We start from the raw sequence: 26,672 nt of genomic DNA on the forward strand, positions 1-26,672 counted from the left end.
TAGTAAACCAAGGTACCACTGTATTTCAATTTCCCTATCTCTTCCAACACACCACATTTGTATGTTCTTTTTCCTCATTTAAAGTTAGTAATAACACGTTCTTGAGAGAGTTCTTCTTAAACCAAGTTCCAGTAAGATTTGTTATAAAAGGGATGTTGATTTTGTTGCAATTACTCCCTCAACATAATGCTTAACCTGAAAATATTGAAAGGCGTATCATTTGTGCAGGTTGATTTAATGGTAGATCTAGATACTGAGCAAGGTTTTAACTTAATGAGATTGATGGACCTGTGCAAAGGAGAAGAACTTCACAGCAGCCAAGGTTTGCCAGGCAGGGTAATTCATTTAGCATTCATTACCAAATTTGCCTCACAGTAACATTAAAATATCAAGTGTTAAAAAAAATTGAGAATTTAAAGTAAGAATCTATCTGAAAAGATTAAGGAACACCAAGAGCATTTTTTTGGAAAGCGTCTTTCAAACAGCCAAGAGAGCGACACAGAAAGGTGAATTAGCTTAAAAAGGAGTTAGCAACAGAGCAAAATGTGAAAATGCTATTGTGGCTAGAAAATTCTTAGCCATCAGGCAAAAGTTACCTGCGATATTTCCAGGTGCTTCCAACCTTCTGGTGATTTGATCTGGTTTGGCTTGAGGGAAGGAACCTTCATCCCCATGGGAACTCCATTGTCTTGGCAACCAGCAAAGGGACTTTCAGTTGTCATGGCAACAAAGGAGCACCAAGTCCTAGCAGCTGTCCCCACCCTTCAGTCTGGTAATAAAAGCTTTCAAAACCACCACAGGTGTTTCCTGGATGTGGAGGAAACTGGATGTGAAGGCAATCTGGGATGCTAGGGATCTTGCTCTTGCAAATCATTTAACATAGGTATGTATGTTCACGTAGGAACCAGTTTCGTTTGGGACCAGTGTGCCGAAGGAAGCAAGACTGATGTACAATTATGGTGATTTGTTCCCAGTTCAGGAAGGCAGAAAACAGTGAATGCGTAAAACCATTGTTTTGTCTGTCCTGTTTCCTGATAAGGCATGAATTAGGCTCCCCTGGGTACATTTGCTTCCCATCTCTCTTACACTCTCAACCTCCTTTCAGCCATGGCATCTCTTTAAGTGTTGGTGCTGACCTTTAAAGCCCTAAATGGCCTTGGTCCAGTATACCTGAAGGAGCATCTTCACACCCATCGTTCTGCCCGGACACTGAGGTCCAGCACCGAGGGCCTTTTGGCAGTTTCCTCACTGCGAGAAGCAAAGCTACAGGGAACCAGGCAGAGGGCCTTCTCGGTAGTGGCGCCCGCCCTGTGGAACACCCTCCCAACAGATGTCAAGGAAATAAACAAGTATCTGACATTTAGAAGACATCTGAAGGCAGCCCTCTTTGGGGAAGTTTTTAATGACTGATGTTTTAATGTATTTTTAATCTTTGTTGGAAGCTGCCCAGAGTGGCTGGGGAAACCCAGCCAGATGGGCAGGGTATAAATAAATTGAATTTGATCCATTTTGAACTTATGTTGTGGGAAGGAAGGAAAATATCATTACTTCAACTTAGGTTATACTAACTCCTCACCAAGAAACAGTTACTCCCGGTAAAATAGTAAATGCCTCTGATAGTAAAATACCACTCCCAGTAAAATAGTAAATACCACTTCTGTGGTAATTTATTTCCCTTTTGTAATTACTCTCAGTGTAATATTTCTTTATTGCATTTTTTATTTATTATGTTAACCTTTTACAAAAACACTCGGCACCAACACCCTCTGTGTTCCCGGCCTGTTACGCGAGAATTGGCAGACCATCCCTTTTCCTTAACCGGAGTGTAGGCTTAGGCCCTTTACTTTGCCAGAGAATTGCTTACCCGCGTCCCCAGGACCGAGAAGAGAATAAAAAATTCCAGGAAAGTTTCTTCTTTGGAGAAAAGAGTTTTATTGCAAATCTGTGCACAGAGACAGTCAGCAGAATATAGTTTCTGAAATCTGACTGTGTTGTTACCATGTTCAGCAAGCATTTTTATACCTGAAAGCATTCACCCTCCTCCCATACCTCCCCCCAAAACTTCCCCAATCAGCTTGGCAAGTTTTCAACTCATTCCCTTTTAGGGCATATCAATATTTGCTGGCTAAGGCTGCTAGCTAAGCACTTCCTCTGCTGGTTAAGCATTTTCTCTGCTCAGTAAGCACCCCCTCCCACCTTCTTGTACACGTGTCTTTCTTTTGCTAGCTAAGCATTCCCTTCGTATCTCTTCTTATCTTGCATTACTTAAAGCAGAAGCAAAGCAGGAAACATCTTGCTAGTGGTTTTTAGTTGACAGCAGTTTTTGGCTAGGCAGGAAACGACCTTCTGACCTGTAGCTAGCATCAGCAGTTTCAGATAGCTGGTTAGACAGGAAACGGCCTCCTGACCTGTCTGATTTAGGCTTTGCAAATAACTGCATTTTTGAGTTTGAGCTTGTGTAGCCATCCTAGCAGAGTGCCGGAATTTACTATGTGTAGATAATATTAATGATTAACCGTTCCCCTCTCCCTTCACTCCCTCCTCTTCTTCTGAACAACCTAATACTTAGGTTCGTTCTGGGGTATGGGCCTATACTCCCTCATCACAGCGATGACTGTGGGTCCTAGCTTCCGTGACAGGAGTCTTTGCATCATTTGCTGCAAGCATTGCAATAAGCAGGGGATACAGAGGCAAAGAAGCAAAAGGATTAATAGCGGTCCTGCTAATAATACTATAACATTCCTGAGCCAACTGCCATCAGGGAGCCAGGAATACAACCAACCCCATAGATCACCTCCTGTAGTTTTCAGCGGGTTCCTGGCTATCATTGTTTCCATGTGATCAATGGTGGCTGAAATGCTGACATTATTATCTGGGACATATCTATTTTATTGCTGAAGGGCCCACTGATACTCGTGCTCTATCAGCTGCCTTGCTTTTTGGGAGGTTGTGTCCCACCTCTCTGAGGAGGAGCCTATTACCTTAACCAATTTTCCCACCTGTCCTTGTGGATGCTTAATACTCTCATGATTTCTTCCCAACACACTGTATCCGAAAGGGGCTTCTCCCTCTACATATATTAACATATACCCACAGGAATATATATATCCACCCTTGCAGAGGCCTGACACACGGAGTGACCATATCAAAGAGTTCTGGCCCCAATATCAAAAGTCCTGGCGGTGCCTTAAAATTTGCTGGGGAAAAAAGTCTCTACGTTGGGGACGCTGCCCGCGGGCGTCCCTCCCATCCACTTGTCCAGCCGTCTGGCGCTCTTCTGGAGATGGTTAGCTTCAGAGGATCATCAGGATTTGGTGTAACTGTCCAATCTAAAATAGCCTTCTTCACTTAAGTGTGGTGGACCCAAGGGGTGAGGTAACAGCAGTGGGCCTGGGTCCACCTGTTAAGAAAGAGACAAAATCTCGGGAGAGTTACTGCACATAATTATCAAACTGCACATTTTGACTAGCATGGGGGGTTATTGCAAAACTGAGTGGACAAAGGCTGGTCCATTGTCAGATCCTATTGACCTAGGTAGTCCATAGCGGGGAATGATCTCCCTAAGCAGGCACCTGGTTACTTCAAATGCCTTTTCAGTTCTGGTGGGCCAGGCTTCAACCCATTCTATATACGTGCAGATCGCCACAAGCAGGTAGCGGTATAGTCCACAGCGGGGCAATTCAGTGAAATCCACAACAAGGTCTTCCATGGGTGCAGTTCCACTATGCTGAATCCCCGGGGGAGCCAAGGGTCCGGTTCTGGGATTATTCTTTTGACATAGCGGGCACTTCCTGGAAATCTGGGCTGCCAGTTGATAAAGGTGGGCTATGTAGAAGCACTGCTTCAGCTGTCTGGTTGTGGCATCTGGTCCCATGTAGGTGGACTCATGGTATCTCTGAGTAATCTGCTGAGAAAGGGACTCTGGAATCCATATTCTGTCATCATGAGTAAGGTACCATCCTTCTGTGGACATGGTCAGCCCCTGGGCATCTGCAGTGTCCCTCTCCTTTTGGTGTATATTGGCTTATCAGCGGTGTTCAAGATCCTTCCAGGGACCAGTGCTCCAATAACTGACGCGGGAGCTGGTTCTCGGGCTGCTTCCTTGGCCACCCTGTCTGCTAGTCGGTTTCCTCTGGCCACTCCTCCTAGTCCAGTTTTGTGTCCATAACAATGGATAACTGCCACTGCCTTGGGCTCCCATACAGCATCCAGAAAGTTCAATAAGGCTTGTGGGTGGGCCACCTGGTTTCCTCTGGAGGTAAGCAAACCTCTTTCCTTCCATAAGGCTCCATGGGCATGTAAAGTCAGAAAGGCATACTTAGAGTATAAATGTTTATCTTCTGTCCCTTTGCCAAGCACAAGGCTCTGGTGAACGCTGTTATTTATGCCAGCTGGGCCGACGTTCCAGGCGGGAGTGGCTGCGCTTCGATCACTTGGTCTTCCAAGGCTACCACTGCATAGCCTGCTTTTCGCTGTCCAGCCTTAACAAAGCTGCTTCCATCCACAAACCATGAAGGCCAGTGGGGGTTTGCTTCATCTTTGAGGTCAGGCCTGCTAAAATATTCTTCAGTAGGGTGGCTACTGCCACAACTGTTCTCATACACGGCGGTAAACCTTGCTCTGTAGGCGTCAGGCGCTCAGGTACCCTTCATGTCACTGGCTGTTGCCAGCTTCCCAATTTTTGGCACAAAACCCCTTTCGCCGTCCCTTGGTCCTCATCCACGAATAGAATAAAGGGTTTCTCAGGATTTGGGATGCCAAGCGCTGGGGCTTGCTGCAGTGCCCTCTTCAAATCCACGAAGGCTTGCTGTTGTTCTGTGCTTCAAACAAAGGGGTCTCTCTCAATTCCTCTGGTTGACTCATGTAGAGGCTTGGCAATGATGCTGTAATTAAATATCCATATCCTACAAAATCCTGCAGACCCCAGAAAGCCACGGAGTTCTCTGCAGTTCTTTGCCTCTGGTATCAGGATAATAGCCTGCTTCCTTTCTTCACTGGTAACAAAAGGGTGTTCCACTGTGATTGGCATTGCCTCAAGATCCTATGTTGGAGCAGTCGCTCTAGATGCACCTACACTCCTTCAGTCGCCCTTCGTGGGATGGGATACTTATTTACTGCAACAGGATTGACAAATGGCTTGGGCTTCACGATTATTGGTGGGATATTCTTTGCCATTACTGGCGGGGATGGGTCCCTCCTCTTCTTTTATTATCATGAGGCGCCAGTACTCCCTCAGGGGTGCCTCCACAACCAGTTCCCCAAATGACATAGTGGACAATGTGGCTTCTCCCGATGGCTTAAAAATAATTTGGGCTTGCAACTTTACCAACAAATCTCTTCCTAATAATAGAATAGGGCATTCTCTCTTCCAGTGCCCTTCCTGTCGGCAGATGGCGCACTGATTCCTCCCCAGGCGGCTTCGCCCTCCTCCCCGGGCACTTCCTCTTTCCTGAGGGGTGGGTGTGGTAGCCTGTAATGCCGTCAACTTCCTTGTTTGATACTTCTCCTTTTTTCTCTGGGCCTCCTCATCTCTCTGATTGTAAGTGGTTTGAGCTATTTCTAACATCCATTGCAGCCCATGGTCGATGCACCCCTCATGCTTCTGGATTTTTTCTTTTGGCGAATATTGGACGCTGCCTGAGCTACAAAGGCAGCCTTTATAATGGGGCGTTGGCAATATCATCTGGGTTCTCCTCAAAGGTAGGGTTCTAATTTCTCCAATTGCACACATCAGCACTTGAAAAAGGCACATGTTGGACTGTATAAGTGCATGGTGGTGCTTCCCCACCCTGTCCTGGGGGGCTGGTGGGTCATACACTCTGCGTAGAGGCATCATTGCAGTCCCACCCTTTTTCTGTGCCTTATGGGACTTATAGAGGGACGCCCTGGTTGCTGCTTCTATCCATTTCTTCTGCCATTTCTTCCCTTGTGTTGGGAACATCCTGCTGCTGCCAACAAATGGGAACTAACATCCACTTCTTTCGCATAGGGTTGTACATACTGTTGCAATCTCAATTGTCTGATACTGTGTCCACATTTTTCCTTTCTTTGCTAACTCAATTAGTCCCTTCATAAACTCCTCATCATCCTCTTCCTCTTCGCTCTCTAATTCATCAACCTTGGAGGGTTCAGACTGAGGGCCGGCTCCTCCCTGGTCCTGGGGCCCTGGGCCTGGGGGATTCGCTAGAGGGGCAGTTGGTGGAGCATAGGGTGGTGGCGGTTTGATGATTCCCCCCTCCTCATCTTCTGGGTCTGGTATCACCGGGGGCTTTTCTGCCTTCCCTGCCGGTCGAACTGTACAGATTGTATTTCGTGGGGCGTCGCCTTGGCAGGCTTTCAACCACGGTGGATTCTTTTCTACATTGGTTTTCCAAGTAGAAATATAAGGGATCTGGTCTGGGTGGACGTTCAAGATATTTTGATATAGTGGGCTGATTAGTTGCAAATCAAAGCTCCCCTCCGAGGGCCAGTTAGTTTGTTGGGGCCAATCAACTTCACACAATGTCCTCATCCTCTGTCTTCTCAATTTGAACCCCCAATCATCATGCTTTGTGGCCGCTTTCCAGTTCTTTAAAAAACATTCCAGAGGACTACATTGGCTTGCCCCAGACCCCATTTTTTTTTTTTTTTTTCAGATACCCCGCACCTAATGGGCTGTAAATTCTTTCACACTCCACGCACTACAGATTGTGACCTGCCGAGGTCGCCCTGGCAGAAAATGCACAACCCTGCAATCGCTCGGCCAAGGGGAACGCTAGGCCCCGACCCACACTTGACAACAATTCAGTCACTGGGGTATCCGACATGCAACATATAACATACAAATCACACCATTATAATTTCAACATGCAACACACAAAACACACCAATACAATTTCCCCTCTGTTTCCCTTTTACCCAACCTTACTGGCGGCAAACTACTGCAATCGGCCAGTTCCCTTCCTGGCGGCCCTCTGCACAACCAGGTGAGGCTTGATCAGACCTCGCCCCCCTTTTCCTTGGGGCCCACGCCCTTTCCCTTGGGCTTACCGTTTTCCGCTGCGGATTCCCTCCTGGCCAGTCCTCTTTCCTCCCTCGACCGAGGTCCCTACTCAGGAGCGGTGTGGCCGGCTTCCCCCACGAATCAGTAGGGTGCGCGCTGAAGCCTGCAAACTCCGGTCCGAGCTGTTCACCTGGTCGAGCCTGGCTCTTCCCGGCCCCCCTGGGGTGGGGCAGATTTCCCGGCCAACGCACCAAGCTGTAGGCTTAGGCCCTTTACTTTGCCAGAGAATTGCTTACCCGCGTCCCCAGGACCGAGAAGAGAATAAAAAATTCCAGGAAAGTTTCTTCTTTGGAGAAAAGAGTTTTATTGCAAATCTGTGCACAGAGACAGTCAGCAGAATATAGTTTCTGAAATCTGACTGTGTTGTTACCATGTTCAGCAAGCATTTTTATACCTGAAAGCATTCACCCTCCTCCCATACCTCCCCCCAAAACTTCCCCAATCAGCTTGGCAAGTTTTCAACTCATTCCCTTTTAGGGCATATCAATATTTGCTGGCTAAGGCTGCTAGCTAAGCACTTCCTCTGCTGGTTAAGCATTTTCTCTGCTCAGTAAGCACCCCCTCCCACCTTCTTGTACATGTGTCTTTCTTTTGCTAGCTAAGCATTCCCTTCGTATCTCTTCTTATCTTGCATTACTTAAAGCAGAAGCAAAGCAGGAAACATCTTGCTAGTGGTTTTTAGTTGACAGCAGTTTTTGGCTAGGCAGGAAACGACCTTCTGACCTGTAGCTAGCATCAGCAGTTTCAGATAGCTGGTTAGACAGGAAACGGCCTCCTGACCTGTCTGATTTAGGCTTTGCAAATAACTGCATTTTTGAGTTTGAGCTTGTGTAGCCATCCTAGCAGAGTGCCGGAATTTACTATGTGTAGATAATATTAATGATTAACCGTTCCCCTCTCCCTTCAGGAGTAGGTGAGCCATGTCAGTTGCGGTTCTCCCCTTTTCTCAATTTTATAACCAGAAATTCAGTTTTCCACATTTCTGCTGAAATTTGTGTGTTGAAAAAAAACACACCTCACATTTTAGTGTGAATTTATTTTAATAAACACATTTTTTGTATGTAGTTTTGACAAATATACCATACTTTTCCGTGTATAAGACTAGGTTTTTTTACTTTAAAATTATGCAAAAAACTATGGGTCATCTTATACACGGGGCAATCTCCCCCCCATTTTCTTAAATTAGAGTGCCTAAAAATAGGGGGCGTCTTATATATGGGGGCCACTTATACACAGAAAAATACTCTTTTTTTGCAAAAATAGCTTACAAAAATACATTTAAACAATTAAAAACGCAACCGCCACCAATGTTACAGATATCAACAAATGGTATTGGGCAGTAGGATCAGTGCTATTCATCTGGGAAAGCCTGAGCAAACAATACAGTTTTTAGTAAAAGTCAGACGCCCCTAACAGTCTGTGCTTCCCCAGTCCTAGGTGGGAGAGCGTTCCAGAGGGAATGTTACCACCAGGTGGCCTTGCACAGCTCAGGCACCATCAGCAAGGCCTCCTCTGACAATCTCAGTGATCTGCCGAATACATATAGAGGAAGGGTGGGGAATCTCACCCATGCAGGTGACCTTAGGGCACTTAGCAATGATGGGAGGAGCCAGATGCAGGAAGTGAGTGGAGTCAGAGAAGCAAAATGGAAGTACTTCAGTGGATACCATTTTCACATGTATACTGTGAGGAGGGCCAGATTTAGGTTTGATGAGGCCCTAAGCTACTGAAGGGGCCCTTTTATATGTCCAGCTGTTCTTTGTCAGCAACAAATTGTCGCTGTATTTTGTGTTTAATGTATGCTATAATCATAATAATAATTTATTTATACCCCGCCCATCTGGCTGGGTTTCCCCAGCCTCTCTGGGCGGCTTCCAACAGAATATTAAAATACAATAGTCTATTAAACATTAAAAGCTTCCCTAAACAAGGCTGCCTTCAGATGTCTTCTAAAAGTCTGGCAGTTGTTTTTCTCTTTGACATCTGGTGGGAGGGTGTCCCACAGGGCGGGTGCCACTACCGAGAAGGCCCTCTGCTTGGTTCTCTCTAACTTGGCTTCTCGCAGCGAGGGAACCGCCAGAAGGCCCTCGGGACTGGACCTCAGTGTCCAGGCAGAAGGATGGGTGTGGAGACGCTCCTTCAGGTATACTGGACTGAGGCTGTTTAGGGCTTTAAAGGTCAGCACCAACACTTTGAATTGTGCTCAGAAACGTACTATATGGTAATTTATGGACCTAATAGGTCTCTAAAGCCATTTGCTGTATGTAGATTTTATTTTATTTGTTTTTCATCTTCTACTTTGGAAATGTGCTTCCAGTCCCCCCCCCTTTAACTTTTTTGGGTCCCCCCAAGAGAGTGGGGCCCTAAGCTATAGCTTGTTTAGCTTATATGTAAATCCGGCACTGACTGTAAGCTGCATTCCAGCAAAATGAAAACCAGTGGTCCATACACAAGCACAGCCCTTCATTCATGCAAGCAAGAAAGGATACAATTCCAGCCTGGCAAAAGTCACTAAGGGAGGGGTGGTGGAGGGTCAGTGAGGGGTCCAGGAGGGAGGGCTGCCTGGGAGCAGGAGGGCCTGAGATTCCCCATCCCTGATATAGTAGAAGGCGATCGTTTAGGTAACCTGGTTCTAATTTTCCTAATTCCCCCCCCTGCCCAGAAACTTTCCACCAGCTGTGTGAGCCAGTGCCAAGGTGTGGAGGTTGCCCTCAGCTGCTGTGGTGGCCGCAATCCTTGTACAAAAGAATAGCCGGTAACCAATTCCACACCTTGATAACCAAGGCTGCCTCCTCTCCTGTTGCATCATGGATTCCGCCTCTTTCCGGTCTGAACAATCATTACGTTCTGATCAGCTCCCATCCAGAGGCGCAGATCCCAGGGAGCTGGCTCAGCTCCACCCAAAAGACGCAGCCAGGAGACTTGGGAAGGAGCCAGACAAAAGTAGCCAAGAACCACAGGGCCTGATGAGGCTCCGCCATCCCCTGAGAGCACTGGCCGAGTTAAGAGCAGATGTCCATTGTCAGTGTCTGAGGTCTTCTGCACCCCCAGTCGAAACGTACTATACTCAACTCAACTGGCCACAAGGAGTGCTACAGAGGTGGGCAAAGGAGAAGGAGGACAGGGAGAGAAATCTTTGCCTGGATGACTGCCAAGACGCAGCCGTCAGGAGAAGCAACACATTGGACGAAGCCCCTGGGGAACAGCCGTCGGGGTATGGAGAGTTGGAGGCTAAGGAAAGCGACTCCTGAAGTACCTAGCACTGAAATGAAACCCCAACGCAGGTGCTTGGACAAGAAACTATCGTGATAATATTGCCTGGTGTGGCAAGTGCATAGTAAAGAATTTTCTGGTTTCTGTATTGGCTTGTTCTAGTTTAGTCTTCCGGGATTTGGGTAGACCTGTGAAAGTGATTGTGTATAGTGGGGTCCCAACAGAGTGGTGCGCAACCAGATACTGGGCATACCAGGCTAATCTCAAGTTTGATTGGGTTCCTTTGCTCTAAACATGTTTACACTGCACAAAATCGGCTTGAAAGCAGGCCTGGTGACATCTCAGAATCCAGAAGAGGCTGAGCAGGATTTGGCGCCAGTGTTAGGCCTCAGGGCTCTGCGTGGCCCCTGCCTCATCCCTTTGTATAATCATAAAACAGCAGGGAAGGTCTCGGGAGTTGTTGGTGGGCAGGAGATGCAGCAGGTAACTGGGTGGAATCAGGGTCTGCCAAAACACTCCTGCCATCTGAAGCCGCGTTCACACTCTTAAGCCAGGCCATTTTCAGATATCCTGTTGATTGAGCGTTTTGTTCGCACAAAATGTGTGGGGAGGTTAGAGGATCTTGGCTTTTTATTGAGCATTCACTCTGTTATAGAAAAAAACCTGCTCTTTTTCCCTTATGGGGCATCCAAGAGCCAATATAGAGTCCTTAAGTGGGTTCCCTATTGGTAGGAGAAAATAACAAGAGGCCAACCAGAGAATATTGAGAAGCAAAGCAGCTAGTAAGCCTGATCTTTATTAAACTGTTGCAACATCACCACATGCAGGAGGAACCCCAAACAATGGTGCGCAAGCCCTTATATAGGTAGACTTTTAAAATTGCCCATCCTGTAGCTCAAGACCACCCCCCCCCGAAACATCATACTTACATCACAGAAGGCGGTGGTCTACAGCAGAAATCCTGTTTGCCAGGATATCTGTTAATGGTCACTGATTGCTTTACCTCTTTTGTGATGGTAAATACTTTCCTGAAACCAGGTCACAGGCTCACCCTATTCCTGCACAAATATGCCCTTAAGACAGGTAAGCAAAAGACAATTGGAAAGCTTTTCCCCATTTCCTTCCTCCTTGCATAGAAATAATTAAGGTCAATTTGGGAGAGTCAAAATAGCTTCAGGATTGCTCTCCTGTACTATTTCAGACACATGGTTTATATACTTAAGTATGTGTTTGCCTTGTACATTTATGAACGTTTATTTTATATTTAGGACATTAGAATTCTTATAACAACTCTGACTTGACTGTGGGGAAGTTACAGGACGTTGCATCAAGCAAATGCTGTCTCACTCTTTCCATTGCATTTCCCTCTCTTGATCACAAACATTTTGCTTTACTTATCAGAAAAAGTCTGAGATTTTTGGTGGGGAGAGTGCATTTGTTGTGCAAGAGTTGCAAAGCAACTTTAATTGCACAGCTTTACCGACTAAATCCACCAAAATAGCAACAGGACAATCAGAAATGTTGTGCTCACATTCGTAAGAACTTGTCTCTTCAGTTGTGAAGAGACAAGCAGATATTGAAGCTAAGCTAATCGGCCATTCATCCTGGTTTGTTTGCAGACAGGTTAGCCAACACTAGGTATTGAATGAGCTCTCACCCATATTTGTTTGTGAGGAGGTTAGATGGATTGTGAGGCTAGCAAGTGTTTATCTCTCACTTTCTGGGGCATTTCCCCATCACTGCAAGAAATTGGATCTTTTGAGGAACTGGGTTTGTTTTACAAGAGGGGTCATTCCATATCAAGTGATCCAATTTTCAGGTAAGATTCAGCCACATGCCAGCAAATTCAGGCTGTGCAATTAAAGCTGAATCTCACCTGAAAATAGTCACAGGCTAGAAGTGCCCTAGACTTCTCCCACCTCTCTCAGTGAAAGCTGGAGTTTTTAGGGGCCTCACAGATGCACCAAGTTCTGCACCAGAAAGCAAATGCCACAGTGTGCATCAGGAAATGCCACCAAGCAGAAAGCAGTGTCCCCACCCACATGGAATCAAGCATCCAAACATACAGCCTATGAAATTATAAAACACTTTTTCTTTATTAGTGCTGCTGGAAAAGGCAAACCCCCTGAGGACATTGGCTGAGGTGAGCCTTCACTTTTCAGGGAATCCTCTTAAGGGATTCTGACATTGGACTTTTGGCTCTCAGAGCTCCATGGTGAATGTCAGGGTAGTATCAGCCATCTTTCTTTGGTAGTCTTCATTGAACCGCTCATTCTGAGCCACCGTGAAGTGATTCTTCCAGTCCCCAACTGTCCCTATAAAAGAAACACACACAATCCACTCAGCGTAATGGGGAGAAGTTTTCAACGACACTGTCTGCTATTATGCCCCATAAACTACCAGGGTGGGTATATTCACAGCGCTCAATGTCGTTAGGATGTAGCAGTAATCCCTCAATGAGAGATTTTGCAAGGGCGTGGGGGGATGTTCGAAGAAAAAGTCTATATATGTTGGAGACTTAGATATCCTTCTTGTACAGTGATACCTCGGGTTACATACGCTTCAGGTTACATACGCTTCAGGTTACAGACTCCGCTAACCCAGAAATAGTGCTCCAGGTTAAGAACTTTGCTTCAGGATGAAAACAGAAATTGTGCTCTGGCGGCGCGGCGGCAGCAGGAGGCCCCATTAGCTAAAGTGGTGCTTCAGGTTAAGAACAGTTTCAGGTTAAGAATGGACCTCTGGAATGAATTAAGTACTTAACCAAGGTACCACTGTATTTTCATGATGATTTGTGGTCACATGAGATACCACTTCCAATGCTGTGTGCGCCCACAAACATTTTGGAGTGGTCACACTGCTTCATTTTCCACAACTGAAATCCTGCAACTTTTTATACCACAAACGTTCTGGTTCATTTTTGTTCCAGTTTTGCCTCACTATACCCTTCCAGACAGCAAACATGGGGTAGCGTCACAGAACAATTAATAAACCCACCGCCAATGAACATTAAAACACCATTCTGGAGGGCCCTCTAAGACAATGCCCGTTTCCTTCAGGTGATGTGACTTGTGGGATTTCAGCATTCTGCCTGTTGAGCTTAGTTGGCACCGTCCAAAATAAAGATGTTGAGGGGAAGCCATACCTTTCCTCATGAATGGGGAAATGGACAGGTCCATGACCGAGATGGGCACGCCAGCCCGGTTGGCCATGGGGTTGTCTTTCATGACTTCGAAGGAAGTGTGGCGGACAATCTTGTCCACGGTCGCCTCATCCAGTTGCTTCCCTATGAATTGCATCACCTTCTGGATCTCACGCTTTGGGTTCTGTGTGGAGATGGAGAAAGTGCAGCAGGGTTTGGCCTGAGAAAAAGGTCGCCGGGAAGGGGCAGGGTGGTGCTGAGAACAGGAATGTTTAGGAGAAGTGCCTTGGCATCCCAAGCAGACAGATCTGCTTGTAAATCTTCCACAATCTGCCCATTTTTTCAAACTGGCCAACATGGAGACCTCCCTCATAATAGTGTAAAAGCCAGAAGGAAACCACGTTAACAGGTTTTATTCCTTGTTTGCAGGGCTTATTGTTGTGGTCACTGTATTCTTGTCCTCCCTCAAATACAGTCCCCCCTCAACCGTCCCGTCCCTCAACCTCCCGTCCCTCCTGGTTACAGGCCACGGTGAAGGCTGCTGTAGTGTCAAAGGGTACCTGGGACATGTGAGCAGTGTCTGCAGGATCAGGCCTGGTATCGCTAACATAGAACAAGGGAGGAGGAGGCAAGTAGGCAAGATTGGAAACCAGGGTTGGAGACACAACACAGGATCTGCTGAAAGCTTATGAAATGGCAGATGAAGGTGGAGAAAGAGGACCAAGGATAGGCAGGCAAATATGTTTGTGGAGCTGTCCCACCCCCAGCTTACTAGCAGCCTCTTCCTGCTTCCTTTTGGCAAGAGATGAGGGAGAGGCGATGACAGAGCCGCCATCTGATTCTCACCAGCAATTCATTCTGGGTGTGGCAGATGGGACAGGCTTTTTGACACTTTCTCCCCTATGCAGATTCACTCCACATAATCCCTGCACTATTGCCTGGGTGCAGAGCAGAGTCTGAACTCCACAAGGGATGCTGTCCAGAAGGGCCCACCACCTTCCTGATCTGCTCACCTTTTTTATGTCTTCATAGAAGAGGTAGAGCACACGGTGCGTGTCTTTTGCCTTCCACCAGCCTTTCACGTGATCGTACCACGGGCCCCAGCCCACTGGAAGACACGGAGTGGGGCAATGAGGAGCACAGTGACAAATCCCCCAGCAGAAGCAAAAAACACTATGCTATTGCTGCTAACATCACCACCAAATGCCATTTATAAACACTCACTAACTGCATCTGACCTTTTCCTTATTGTAACTTTCTCACACGTGCAAAGTGTTGTCATTATTGCTATAATCAAAAAAATTAGGAGGGAAGGGTGCATAGTTTTTAACTCACCTTTGCCTGCCATGAAAGTCTCAAAATATTCCTGCCATGTTCCAGGGGCAGGTACCACCTTGCTCATCCTTTGGAAATGGAAATAGGACACCATGCAGTCCTTGGCGTTCCTTGCCACGTAAAGGAACTGAATGGGGAAGACAAATGGGAGACATTAATGCATTTAACTAGGAGATTCAGTCATTAACAAGCTTTTGCTCCAGGAAGCTCCAAGATGACAGACGTAGGACTTCTCTAGCTCACCCAAGTATCCTCTTTTCAGCATCTTTCACTTCTTCCTTTTGCTTGCACAAAGTTTATACAGACATTAGACAAGGGGTGCTTCCAAACCTAATGCCACTCAAAAATAATGACAGTCGTGTAAAGAAATATTCAGGTTGCATGATTATAGTTGTCTTGGAGGCAACACACTTTCCATAGACTTAAACCAGCTCCCTACAACTTGCCCAACAACTCAGGGAAGCATTGTAACCTTTCCTAAACACAACCCCAGACTTCTCAGCTGGACACAGCAGCAAATAAAAGTCCTCAAAATGCTATGGGCTGCTTCAGCCACAATCAGTCTTGCATCACAAACCTGCATCCCCTCAACTATTGGATTTTTTGCAATAAGGAAAGTGAAGGGGAACTGTACTGGAAAGTGTGGACTAGCTCTTGCTTTGATGCAACGTCATCTAACCTCCCCACAACAAGTCAGAATGAATGCTCACTAAATCTATGTCTGCTAAGCTCGCCGCAAAACTAATCAGGATGAATGGTCAATATATTAACAGGTCATCTGGAAGCACCCACATTACGATCTTCCCAGAGCATTTGTTCTGATTTGTTTGCAGGGAGGTTATACAACAATGCAATCCATCCTGTTTCGTTTGCATGGTGGTTATACATTTCCCCACTGCTGATCATTCATTCACCCCAAACTTTGCAGTGTATATCCCCATCACTTTCCAAACTGCAAAAAGCACTTCAATCTATTTTAACTGCTGTCAGGGACTGGGCAGAGGAGGAATGGTGGAGACCGCCTCCCCATCCTGAACCTTCCAGGGAGGAGGAAGAGGAAGACAGTATAGATTTACAACAGGGGGTTGAGGGAGGTCACAGCTCAGAGGCAGATGAGGGGGAAAGCTGGGAAATCATGGGAGAGCCAGAGCAACACCTGGCTGACATGTAGTCATTAGAAAGCATTCCAGACCCTCCATCTCCCAGAACCTGGCGAGCCTTAAAAGTAGGAGAGCAAAGAGTTCGAAGACAGAGGACATGTAGCAGCATTCATAGAGGAGACGATAAGAATGACGAATGAGGAAGTGGGAGAGACGGGGGTGGGCGGGGTGGAGATTCACTTGGGACGATGCCATTATTCCAGAGGCTGGGTTCTATAGCCTCTCTCTGTAAAGACTGAAATGAAAAAGGGCAATAAGAAACTCTTCCTTGTATTTATACTTTCCTGGGCAACCAGCCAGGATCCGTTGACAGCACCCTGACAACTGCAGAGATCTAATGTTCTGGTATGTGCCTGAATCCCTCGTGCAGAATACAGACAGTCTGGAGCTGACCCTGCCTAGCAATGCAACAGCATCATATATCCTTGGACCATTCTCTTGCAAAGGTCACAAGAGGCTGATATGCACCCCATGGAGTCCAGACCTGTTTGCCACGTGGTGGCAGCTGAACCACACAGGACATATGCAACCATCCCACAACAAAAAGACTTTCATCGCATCCAGACAAACATCTGGAAATGGGAAGTAGCTGCTCCGGCAGTTGGGTTGAATCTGGTTTACAAACCAAGTGGTAGAGAGCTGCCTAAGGTCCAAATTTGGGAATGAGAAACCTGTGCCCTCCAAGAGGATGTCAGATTCCAACTCCTATCAGCCCCAGCCAATGTAGCCAACCATCAGGGATAATGGGAGTTGTAGTTCAACAACATCTGGAGGGCCACAGATGTTGAAATTAATTGTGTGAATGCAATTACTATGCACATTTTTTTAAAATGTAAAGAGCAGGTGCTGAGGGTGCTGGAACCATAGGGAGTGGAAAGGGAGAGATTAGCTCTCCACCATGGTCTGAATCCCAATGAACATTGCCTCTGCAAAGCTATTTGCATCAGAAAGACATTTTTGTTGCAACATTGCAATGGAGGGGAGAAGGAGTCCTGCTTAGGGTATCTCACAGCTGTTATTGATATTTTTATATTTTTAAAAGCATACATGCTGATTGCCTTCCCGAAATTAGCATGGCACCTAGTTTAGCCCTAGGATCTACCTCTCAGAATGAAGCAAAAGGGTGTCTCTTCCCAAAGTGTGAGGCCCCCTTTCCCATCCCTTACCTTGCAGTTCTGCTCCCAAAAGGACGGAGGGAGCAACTGCACGGGGAGATGGGTTTTCAGAGTCCGTGGAGAAGGCATCGCGTTTGCTTGATCAACCCCTGCTCAAAGAAGAGTGAGGCTTTAGTGGCAGAACAGGGATGGGAGATCATCCTGTCCCATTTCGGAGGGCAAAACACAGTGAAAAAGGAATCCATTTCAAAATCCAAATCGAGTTACATGATTGGCCTTTCAGGGAGACCTGGGGAAGGTAGTTATGCTGAGAAACCCATTTTATAATGTTATAGGATTGAAGGGTTGGTTTGGAGGAAGCCTATGGGTTCCAACCAAGCCTGTGGTTTTGTATCTACAACATGGCAGCCTTTTACAAGAGGGAACCTGCTGAACTGGTCAGAATGGTCTCTTTTTCAAAATAAGGGCCCTGGCCAAGTCTGTTAAGCATCCTATCTGCACATGCCTAGAAGTTGGCGAAGACCAGGTGTGTTGCCATAGAAACAACTGGAGATGCTTCTGGAGAAGAAGAGTGGGCCTTTCCCCATCTCACCTGGCTGGATACCATTTCATCCTAGAAAGCAGGGGGGAAGGCCGGGGGGCTAATCTGGGGTGAGTTTGGGCTGGAAGCTAGAGAAAGACAGGGATAGAAGCTCCCTGGAAACCTAAAGGGGAGGCCAAGATCTGCTGGAGTGTTCCTGCTGTGAGCCTATGCTCAGGTTGCACATCTGTGCAAGCAAAGCCATATTTCCTAAAGATGCCACAGTCTCCAGTGACCTTCATTCCAAGGAAACAGAGTAAAAAAGCAGGCACCCCGGAAGTCTCTCCCAGCCCAGAGAATGGGTTGGGCACCGCAGGAATATGGATGGTGCTGTATTTGTCACCTGAGGGCTGGGGTGGCCGTGCCCACTCAATGAATGGGTGGCGATGATGCACAGGGGCCCGCTGGCATTTCTCCAGGTCGCCTTCTTGTTGGATCATATCCACTATCTCTTGTATCCAGGTGGTACCTGGCATAATGCACAAAGAGAGAGAGCAGGAAAATCAGCACTCATATATTCAGGCCCAGTCTTTTGCCCAGGACCTCAGCTCTCTTGCCCTGTCTGCTATTTTAAACTTAAATCCCCTTTCCCCTTTGGCTTACAGGGCTCCTGTGCATGATGTATACAGCTCAGCACCCGTGTGACTCCAGCCACTAATGCATATTACTTTCCATCTATCACTATGAACTAGCAGGTGCAAAGTTGTGTTGTGGATCTGTGCCCGGAAAGTTTACAGTAATCAGTAGCGCAGCAAGCCAATTATTCTGCACCCTGAATAGATTTTGCATATTTACCACTATGTGCCAACTTTGCACACTTTATACTGCTTCTGCTAGCTGTAAGAAAGGGAGATAGAGACCTTTAAAGCCCTCTCAGCACACATGATTTTAAGCACAGCGTTCAAACTCACTAGGACTAGGAACTTCGTTTTTTAAAATAATAATAATAATAATAAACACACAAAAGATGAACCTAGAGATTCTGAGCCCTGTATGTGCTCTGAAAATAAAAAGAACAAACATTAATGCATGGAATGATCACCACCCACAGAGCTGAATGTAATAATCATCTACCTGGCACAGGCATAGGCAAACTCGGCCCGCCAGATGTTTTGGGACTACAACTCCCATCATCCCTAGCTAACAGGACCAGTGGTCAGGGATGATGGGAATTGTAGTCCCAAAAGATTGGAGGGCCAAATTTGCCTATGCCTGACCTAGCAGAACCGTCTTTCTGAAGGCAATATAGGACTCTCGCTGGACTAATCTTGAGTTTTGTGCTTCTGCAACTCTCAGACTGGGTGCAGCTTTGTCCCTGGATAATTACCTGCTTTGGGATATGTACAAATGAGCAGGTCGTCTGGCTTCGCCTGGAAGCTCTGGATCCGGCTCCATTCCTGACAAGTAGCTTTTGCCAGGGGAATCCCGTCCACTTCGCCCAGCTCAGGGCGCCCCTCTGGTTGGGCATCTTTCCCTTGTCCTGTAGGCATTGCTCTCTGCTGGGGAAACAAGACAAGGAAAATACAGCGCCTTGCATTATTATGCGTCTCTGCCATTCTTAAGGAAAACAGCCCCGAGTGCTCACTGGAAGGACAGATCCTGAAGCTGAGGCTCCAATACTTTGGCCACCTCATGAGAAGAGAAGACTCCCTGGAAAAGACCCTGATGTTGGGAAAGATTGAGGGCACAAAGAGAAGGGGATGACAGAGGACGAGATGATTGGACAGTGTTCTCGAAGCTACCAGCATGAGTTTGACCAAACTGTGGGAGGCAGTGGAAGACAGAAGTGCCTGGCGTGCTCTGGTCCAGGGGGTCATGAAGAGTCGGACACGACTAAACGACTAAACAACAACAAAGTCTTTGAGGTTTGGGTTACGGTTGCCATCTCTCTCTTTGTTATATATATCAGGACTCTTGAGCCTTTAACAACAATGGGCATGCACAACACAGCTGGAGGTGGGTTTCCTCAGAAGGGCTTCTTCACCTTTTTAATTTCTGCCTGCCAAAAGGCGCAAGAGCCCTGCCAGAGAAAAAGGAAGGCAGGAAGAGAGGAGGATACAGTCACGATCCCTGTGCATCCCCACTGGACCCACAGCTTCTCCCAGATAGCTCTGCCCCCTCCACAACCTCTTCCCCACCTTGGCCTTTCCTCACCTTTCCATCCACCAGGGTGCTGGGTATTATAGCTCTTTGAGGGGTAAACTACAGTTCCCAGTTTTCTTTTTTGGGTGGGTAAGTGCTTTAAATGTGTGGCGTGCGTGGGAATGTCGTGGATAGTAGGAGAGGATATATTGATTAAATATTATCCTTCCCCACTTACACTTGTGAGTCAGTGGCAGGGTACATTCCCCAGTATATTGCAGGAAGCTAGTTGGTAGATTCGTTTAAGCATTCCAATCTGGCTTGTCCAGATTGGGTTTGATCCTGGTAAATTCCCCTTTTATCCCTCCTAAAAAGAATAAAGACACAACAGACTTCTTTTAAAAGTATAACAGGAAGTTTGTTTGTTTGTTTGTTTAAATTATTTGATTTATTAACAATCTCTTATATCATATGACACATTTCATATAGCACATCTCGTATAACATATACATATACATACGTATTGTAAATCTTTTTGAGTAAACATATATATAATCCATGTAAGCAAAAACCATATACAAGTAGTATTCTGCTTACTTACATAAATTAAACTAATTCATATTTTTACTATCTTTTGTTGTATTATCTATTTATTAACAACAATTAAAGAAAGAAAAAACCAGAAAAAACAAAAACAAAAAGGTGTAGTTGGACTTACATGCAGTTCACAGTAGGTTCCTTGAAGGCAGGCTTTAGCTTGAAGTTACAGAAACCAGAGTGAGTTCGTCCCATGTAGGGATATAAGCCCATGCCCTGCTGGCTGAGAGCCAGCAGACAGCTAAATACACCAATATCGGAAGAAGGCAGCAAAAGAGAGAAAGGGAAGATGGCTGCGTGAGCAGCCCTTTTACAGGGTCTCACAGGGTCACACCCATCTACCTGGTCACACGCAGGGGGAGGATGCTCCAGCCCAGGTGTGACAGGAAGTCCTCCTGGCTGCAGTAACATCCCCCTCTGTCTCTGCTCACGGCAAACAGGAAGTGTTGTACTTGCCTGCTTATGTTACATCCCACAGTGTGTCTGCAGCCTGTGTCTTGGGGCATTTTAAAATTTAACGTGTCACAGAAGAATCACTCTCCGTTGCATCTAGGTAGGCAGAGGCTCTGCAGCGGATAAATGGCCAGTCCCCCCCGTAAACTTAAAATGTTATAGGTTCAGAAAAATGTAAATTGAATGGGCGGGGAAGAAGGCTCAGGTGTGAGTTTGAAACACCCTAAAATTCCTTGCCCAAGCAGAGAGTGGATACCCATTTGGGGTTTAGCAAGAACCTCTTGAGACAGAACGCTTAGATTTAGATGGTACTACATGAGGTTTATGAAGGGACACGGGTGGCACTGTGGTCTAAACCACAGAGCCTAGGACTTGCCGATCAGAAGGTCGGTGGTTCAAATCCCCACAACGGGGTGAGCTCCCATTGCTCGGTCCCTGCTCCTGCCAACCTAGCAGTTCAAAAGCACGTCAAAGTGCAAGAAGATAAATAGGTACCACTCTGGTGGGAAGGTAAACGGCATTTCTGTGCACTGCTCTGATTCGCCAGAAGTGGCTTAGTCATGCTGGCCACATGACCCAGAAGTTGTATGCTGGCTCCCTCGGCCAATAAAGCGAGATGAGCGCTGCAACCCCAGAATCGGCCACGACTGGACCTAATGGTCAGGGGTCCCTTTACCTTTACCTGAGGTTTATATACTGCTTGATTGTAATGAAGCCCCAAAGCAGTTTGCAAAAAGAATAAGATGATCAAATCATCAGTAAAAAACAAAAACAAAACCCAATTCAGTTAAAAACAACTATTTTAAACATCCAACAATTACTGTAATTCAAACTGTAAGCTAAAAGCCAGTTCAAAACACATGCCAGCACATGTCTGGGTAGGTTTACCTAAATAGAAATATTTTCAGCAGGCACCAAAAAGAGTACAGGGAAACCAGGGAGCACTTCAAAGTGTGGGTGCTGCCACTCTGAAAGACCAACTTATTGCCAATTTTGTACCTTTTGTTCTTGCCGAGTTGATGTTGAGTTTCAGAGACTTCCCGGTTAGCTCTTTCCCTGCAGCAGCCACAACGGGAAAGGAAACCGGGCCTGATTGGTTCCTAGTTGAAAAGCTTGGAAGGTCCCTCCCAGAAGAGGTGGATTAAAAGCTTCCCCCTCCAAAGCTTTGTAGCGTAAAAGCTACACAGTTAAACTTCATAAGTACTTTTGGGTTGTTTTCTCGACAATTTAACCAGGCAGTTAGCTGCCGCCTGCCTCCAGCCTTGACAAAACAGATTCCGCTCCTCAGCTGCCTTTAAAATTAAATAGGAGCACGGCAGGTGACATCAGTTTTGCATTCCTGGAACTGTGAAGGATCACTGAGCTGGACTTATGCGGAGCACTGCCAGTAAGTTTGCTCTTCAAACCTTGGAGGGAGGGAGTTTGAATAGCTACATAAAGAAGCAAAAATGCTTCCCATCCTCCAAGGGGTATCGGAGGAAACTTGAGGAATGAGGGGGAGCCATTTGGGGAAGGGATTTTTTTGTGGGGAGAGAGGTATTTTCAGAGGAAAGGGATTAAGGTCTTTCCCACACCATGCCAGTCTTTTGCTGGAGTTCACAGGGTGTCTTTGGGGAGGAGATCTCCTAGGAAGTAAGTGCCATATACTGTATAATTCGGTCTCCAGGGGATTAAAGGTAAAGGTAAAGGTACCCCTGCCCGTACGGGCCAGTCTTGACAGACTCTAGGGTTGCGCGCTCATCTCACTCTAGAGGCCGGGAGCCAGCGCTGTCCACAGACACTTCCGGGTCATGTGGCCAGCGTGACGAAGCTGCTCTGGCGAACCGGCACCACAGCAGCACACAGAACGCCATTTACCTTCCCGCTAGTAAGCGGTCCCTATTTATCTACTTGCACCCGAGGGTGCTTTCGAACTGCTAGGTTGGCAGGCGCTGGGACCGAGCGACGGGAGCGCACCCCGCTGCGGGGATTCGAACCGCCGACCTTTCAATCGGCAAGTCCTAGGCGCTGAGGCTTTAACCCACAGCGCCACCCGCATCCCCTCCAGGGGATTAGAAGCCCCCAAATTTCTCTTCACACCAATACATGATTTTTGGAATGCAAAACTCTTCCCCAGATTGCCTGCTGCTCTGGAAGGCTTGCTGTTGCTGTTTTTGTTTAGAAGCTCTGGATCTGGCGCCAATTCAATAGCAGTGGACTTAAGATGGGGAATCCTGTCTACTTTACCCAGCAGAGTCTGTCACTTTGCTCTTCAAGGTTTAACCAACAAGTTCATGTCTTTGAGACCAAAAGTGTGATGTGGTTAGGGCGTTGCTGTCTAACGGAGGGTCATTAGATGGGCAGCTCTCTCTGTACCACTTCATCAGTTTTGATTTGACAGCCATTTGGATTAGGCTCAAGATGTGTGGAAATTCTGGAGGAACCCAAACCATCACCACAGTCAGATGATACTGATGGGCTGGCTGAAGGCCACTGTCGTGGGATGGCTGGATGCAGAGGAGTGGTGGGAGGCCCCGGCTGGGTAAACCCCAAAGGAAGAAGGCTCAGAGCCCAGGGAGTGGTGGTGGGACAACAATGAGCTGACAGGGAGAAGAGTGGGAGGAGGTGTCGGAAGCTGAAGAGGTAACAGGGCTTAGTGAGCAGGAAGAGTCTGTGGCAGAGAGCAGTTCAGTATCAGAGGCAGAAGCGGAGGCTGGAGAGGAGGGGGGCCAAGAGACAGAGATGAGGCAGGCCATTGAAGCAGCTGGGGTGTCACCCCCTCCTCCTGTGACCAGCTCCCCTCTCCCCTGGTGTCCCAGAACCAGAAATGGTATGAAGAGGGAAGAGCAAAGACAGATACAGTGACAGAGTCTCAGATCGCTTGGGAAGGACCTGGGGGATGAAGAGATTTAGGCAACTGTAGAAAGGCAGTCCTCACAACTGCCTCATAGAGGCAATATCTGCTGGGATGAGTGGCTGTGCTCATTAGGCATGGCTTCCTGAGCTGACCGTGCTTTACTGAACAAAGAGTTAATTTCATTGATGCTGTGTGATTTATTGCTGACCTGCTCCTGGCACCTGCTTCCGACAGCCACCAGCTCAGAAACAATTACTGCATGATTTTTGAACTGGATCATCATTTGCGCGTAACGTTGGACCCCCCCCATGAGCTGGCGCCTCTGCTGTGAGGTAGGTTAGGCTGAGAGAGATAAGTAGGCCCAAGGTCACCCAGTGAGCTTCATGGCTGAAAGCAGGAATTTGAACCCGGGTCTCCTCAGTCCTGGTCCAACACTCTGCTGCTATACCACCCTGGCTCTCTTGTTCTCACAATGGCCAACCGGGTGCCTGGAGGAAACCCACATGCAGGACATGAACGCAACAGCACTCTCTTAATCCTTGGCAATTCCCTGCCTACTGCCTCCAACAGCAGAGGTAGACCCAGCTATCGTGGAAGTTGGAAAATGAACTGTTTCCACCTCTGCAGCTCGACAGCATCCATTCCACACTTGGCGCCTTGAAGGGAAACATGTCTCTTGCTTACGCACAACGGAGGACTAGAGAGACTCAGTGATCTGAAGTGACAGGCCAGCATCAGGCAACACTGCGTTTACAGGCACAAAACGGCTTCGGAAGTTTTTCAGAAGAAGCCCTGGTGAACTCATTGAGGGCTGCGGTCACACCCAGATTTGCCCGGTTCCTGTTAATTCCAGTGAAACTTGCCTGAAGAGCACTGAGTCCACAGGTCTGCTTGCTCTCTCTCTCTCTCTCTCTCTCTCTCTCTCTCTCTCTCTCTTCTCTCTCCCTCTCCTCCTTTCTCTCCAAGCTTAAGCAGAAAATTCACATCATGGTAGGTCTCTGCCTCTGGGTAAAATTACCGTATTTTTTGCTCTATAAGATGCACCAGATGACAAGACACACCTAGTTTTTGGAGGAGGAAAACAAGAAAAAAAAATTTCTGAATCTCAGAAGCCAGAACAGCAAGAGGGATCGCTGCGCAGTGAAAGCAGCAATCCCTCTTGCTGTTCTGGCTTCTGCGATAGCTGCGCATCCTGCATTCGCTCCATAAGACGCACACACATTCCCCCTTACTTTTTAGGAGGGGAAAAGTGAGTCTTATAGAGCAAAAAATGCGGGTATTTGCCTCTTAAGGCACCCTTTTCTTAATTTGCAGCCTATCACACCCAGAATTTAGCTGTGCATACTCCTACAACATCAGACTTGTTCAGTTCAGTCTGCCAACACCATTTAAAAGAGATTTCAAAGGAGAAAGTGGTGAAGAGTCTCCTAGACGTAGCTACTTACATGGATCTGTCCAACAGCCAAGCACTCTGGGGCTCCTGGAAATGGCAAGTGTGGCCTCAGTGGCTAATCTTTTCCTTTTTACATTGAAACATACTGTAGGTCATTTGATTGGCAGAACCCCAACCCAATCACCATTGCTAGCATCCAAGAGACTTCCCTTTCCACAACCTGTTTGAGCTTAATCCCGGTTCCAAAGTCCATCTGCTTAGTTTGATCAGTGATATGGTTATGAATTATATCAAGAACCAACCCCCTTGTTTGTTCCTGGGCAAACCTGCCTAGATCACCAATGATTTATAGCCATCTATTTACCTTTGACGCCTTTCTGCATTCAAACTGCACTTGTTTCATCTAAAGAGGGGCGTTGTAGTTCTGTAGAAAGGCAGAGAAAGTTCTGTATGTGGGGGAAGTGGTAGAATCTCAAGCTGGGCACCAGTCATCTTGCTGCTGCAAAAACACACACCACAGTCTCAATTTCTGACTCTCTCATATGGAAATAAGCCCTGCTGGACCAGGACAAAGGCCCATCTAGTCCAGCATCCTGGTCTCACTGTGACCAACCAAGGGAACAAAAAGGAACCAAGCCTGACAGTGCTTTCCCCATTTGTGTTCCCCAGCAGCAGGTATTCAGAGGCATACTGGCCTTCGGCAGTAGAGGTAGAATGTCAGCAAAGCTATGGATAGCCCTGTGCTCCATGAATTTGTCAAATACTGTTTTAATAAACCCACTCAAGTTGGTGAACACCACTACATCTTGCGGTAGAGAATTCTAGAGTTTAGCTAGACCCTTTGTGGAATAGCCCATCTTTTTTTTTAGGGCCCGAATTAGCTAGTATCCATTACCATTGAACACTTCGTACATACAGTGGTACCTCGGGTTACATACGCTTCAGGTTACATACGCTTCAGGTTACAGACTCCGCTAACCCAAAAATATTACCTCGGGTTAAGAACTTTGCTGAGAACAGAAATTGTGCTCTGGTGGCGCAGCAGCAGCAGGAGGCCCCATTAACTAAAGTGGTGCTTCAGGTTAAGAACAGTTTCAGGTTAAGAATGGACCTCCGGAATGAATTAAGTACGTAACCAGAGGTACCACTGTACATACTAAACGAGGCATGCGCAAAGTCCGCCAGTCAGTTTAATCTGGCCCCCCAAACCTCAATCTTCAATCCTATAAAAGAAGCTCAACAACTTTGGGGTAAAATCCTAAAAAAAGTTCAACAACTTCAATCCTAAAAAAAGGTTAACAACTTTGGTCGGCCATTATGGCCTTTCACTTCATCAAATCTGGCCCTCTGGCCCTTTGGACACCACTGTACTAAATGCTTTGCTTGCACTATACTGAATTGCTCGATATTATTCTTGGGATAAAATGCCCCTGCTTTTTCAATCAAACTGAACTGAACTAAACTTACACATTAAGCACCAATCTAAAGGAGACCAGAGAGGATGCACAGAGTACAGATCCATTACCAAAATTAAGCAGATGGGAATTGACTCACTTACTAGGGTCATAACAAAAAATTTTTTTCCTTCCAGTAGCACCTTAAAGACCAACTAAGTTAGTTCTTGGTATGAGCTTTCGTGTGCATGCACACTTCTTCAGATACTTCAGATTCTTCAGGTATCTGAAGAAGTGTGCATGCACACGAAAGCTCATACCAAGAACTAA

General features: G+C 46.8%; 1 protein-coding gene and 1 long non-coding RNA gene across 9 annotated transcripts; one reads left to right on the top strand and one right to left on the bottom strand.

The window, feature by feature from the left end:
* The first annotated feature begins 221 nt into the window (after positions 1-221).
* LOC128399707 (uncharacterized) lies at positions 222-10,403 on the top strand. Its single transcript, XR_008327258.1, has 2 exons — positions 222-883; positions 9,705-10,403. It is a non-coding gene; the product is annotated as an uncharacterized LOC128399707 (long non-coding RNA).
* Positions 10,404-12,327: 1,924 nt separating this feature from the next.
* Positions 12,328-25,366, bottom strand: LOC128399701 (sulfotransferase 1C2-like). Of its 8 annotated transcripts, none has more exons than XM_053361378.1 (8): positions 25,313-25,366; positions 18,915-19,086; positions 17,931-18,056; positions 17,059-17,156; positions 14,733-14,859; positions 14,411-14,505; positions 13,401-13,581; positions 12,328-12,570 (listed from the first exon to the last, which is right to left on the bottom strand). In XM_053361378.1, exons 1-8 carry the CDS (start codon positions 25,349-25,351, stop codon positions 12,458-12,460), a joined length of 951 nt encoding a protein of 316 aa, XP_053217353.1. In that variant the 5' UTR covers positions 25,352-25,366; the 3' UTR covers positions 12,328-12,457. The 8 variants fall into 8 exon arrangements, with proteins under 8 accessions (XP_053217353.1, XP_053217356.1, XP_053217355.1 ...); XM_053361381.1 differs by lacking the exon at positions 25,313-25,366 and adding an exon at positions 25,001-25,145 and having other exon boundaries at positions 18,915-19,083; XM_053361380.1 differs by lacking the exon at positions 25,313-25,366 and adding an exon at positions 25,001-25,145.
* Between the last annotated feature and the right edge of the window lie 1,306 nt (positions 25,367-26,672).

The sequence above is a fragment of the Podarcis raffonei genome, chromosome 13 (genome assembly GCF_027172205.1).
Source record: "Podarcis raffonei isolate rPodRaf1 chromosome 13, rPodRaf1.pri, whole genome shotgun sequence".
Taxonomy (NCBI): Eukaryota; Metazoa; Chordata; class Lepidosauria; order Squamata; family Lacertidae; genus Podarcis; species Podarcis raffonei.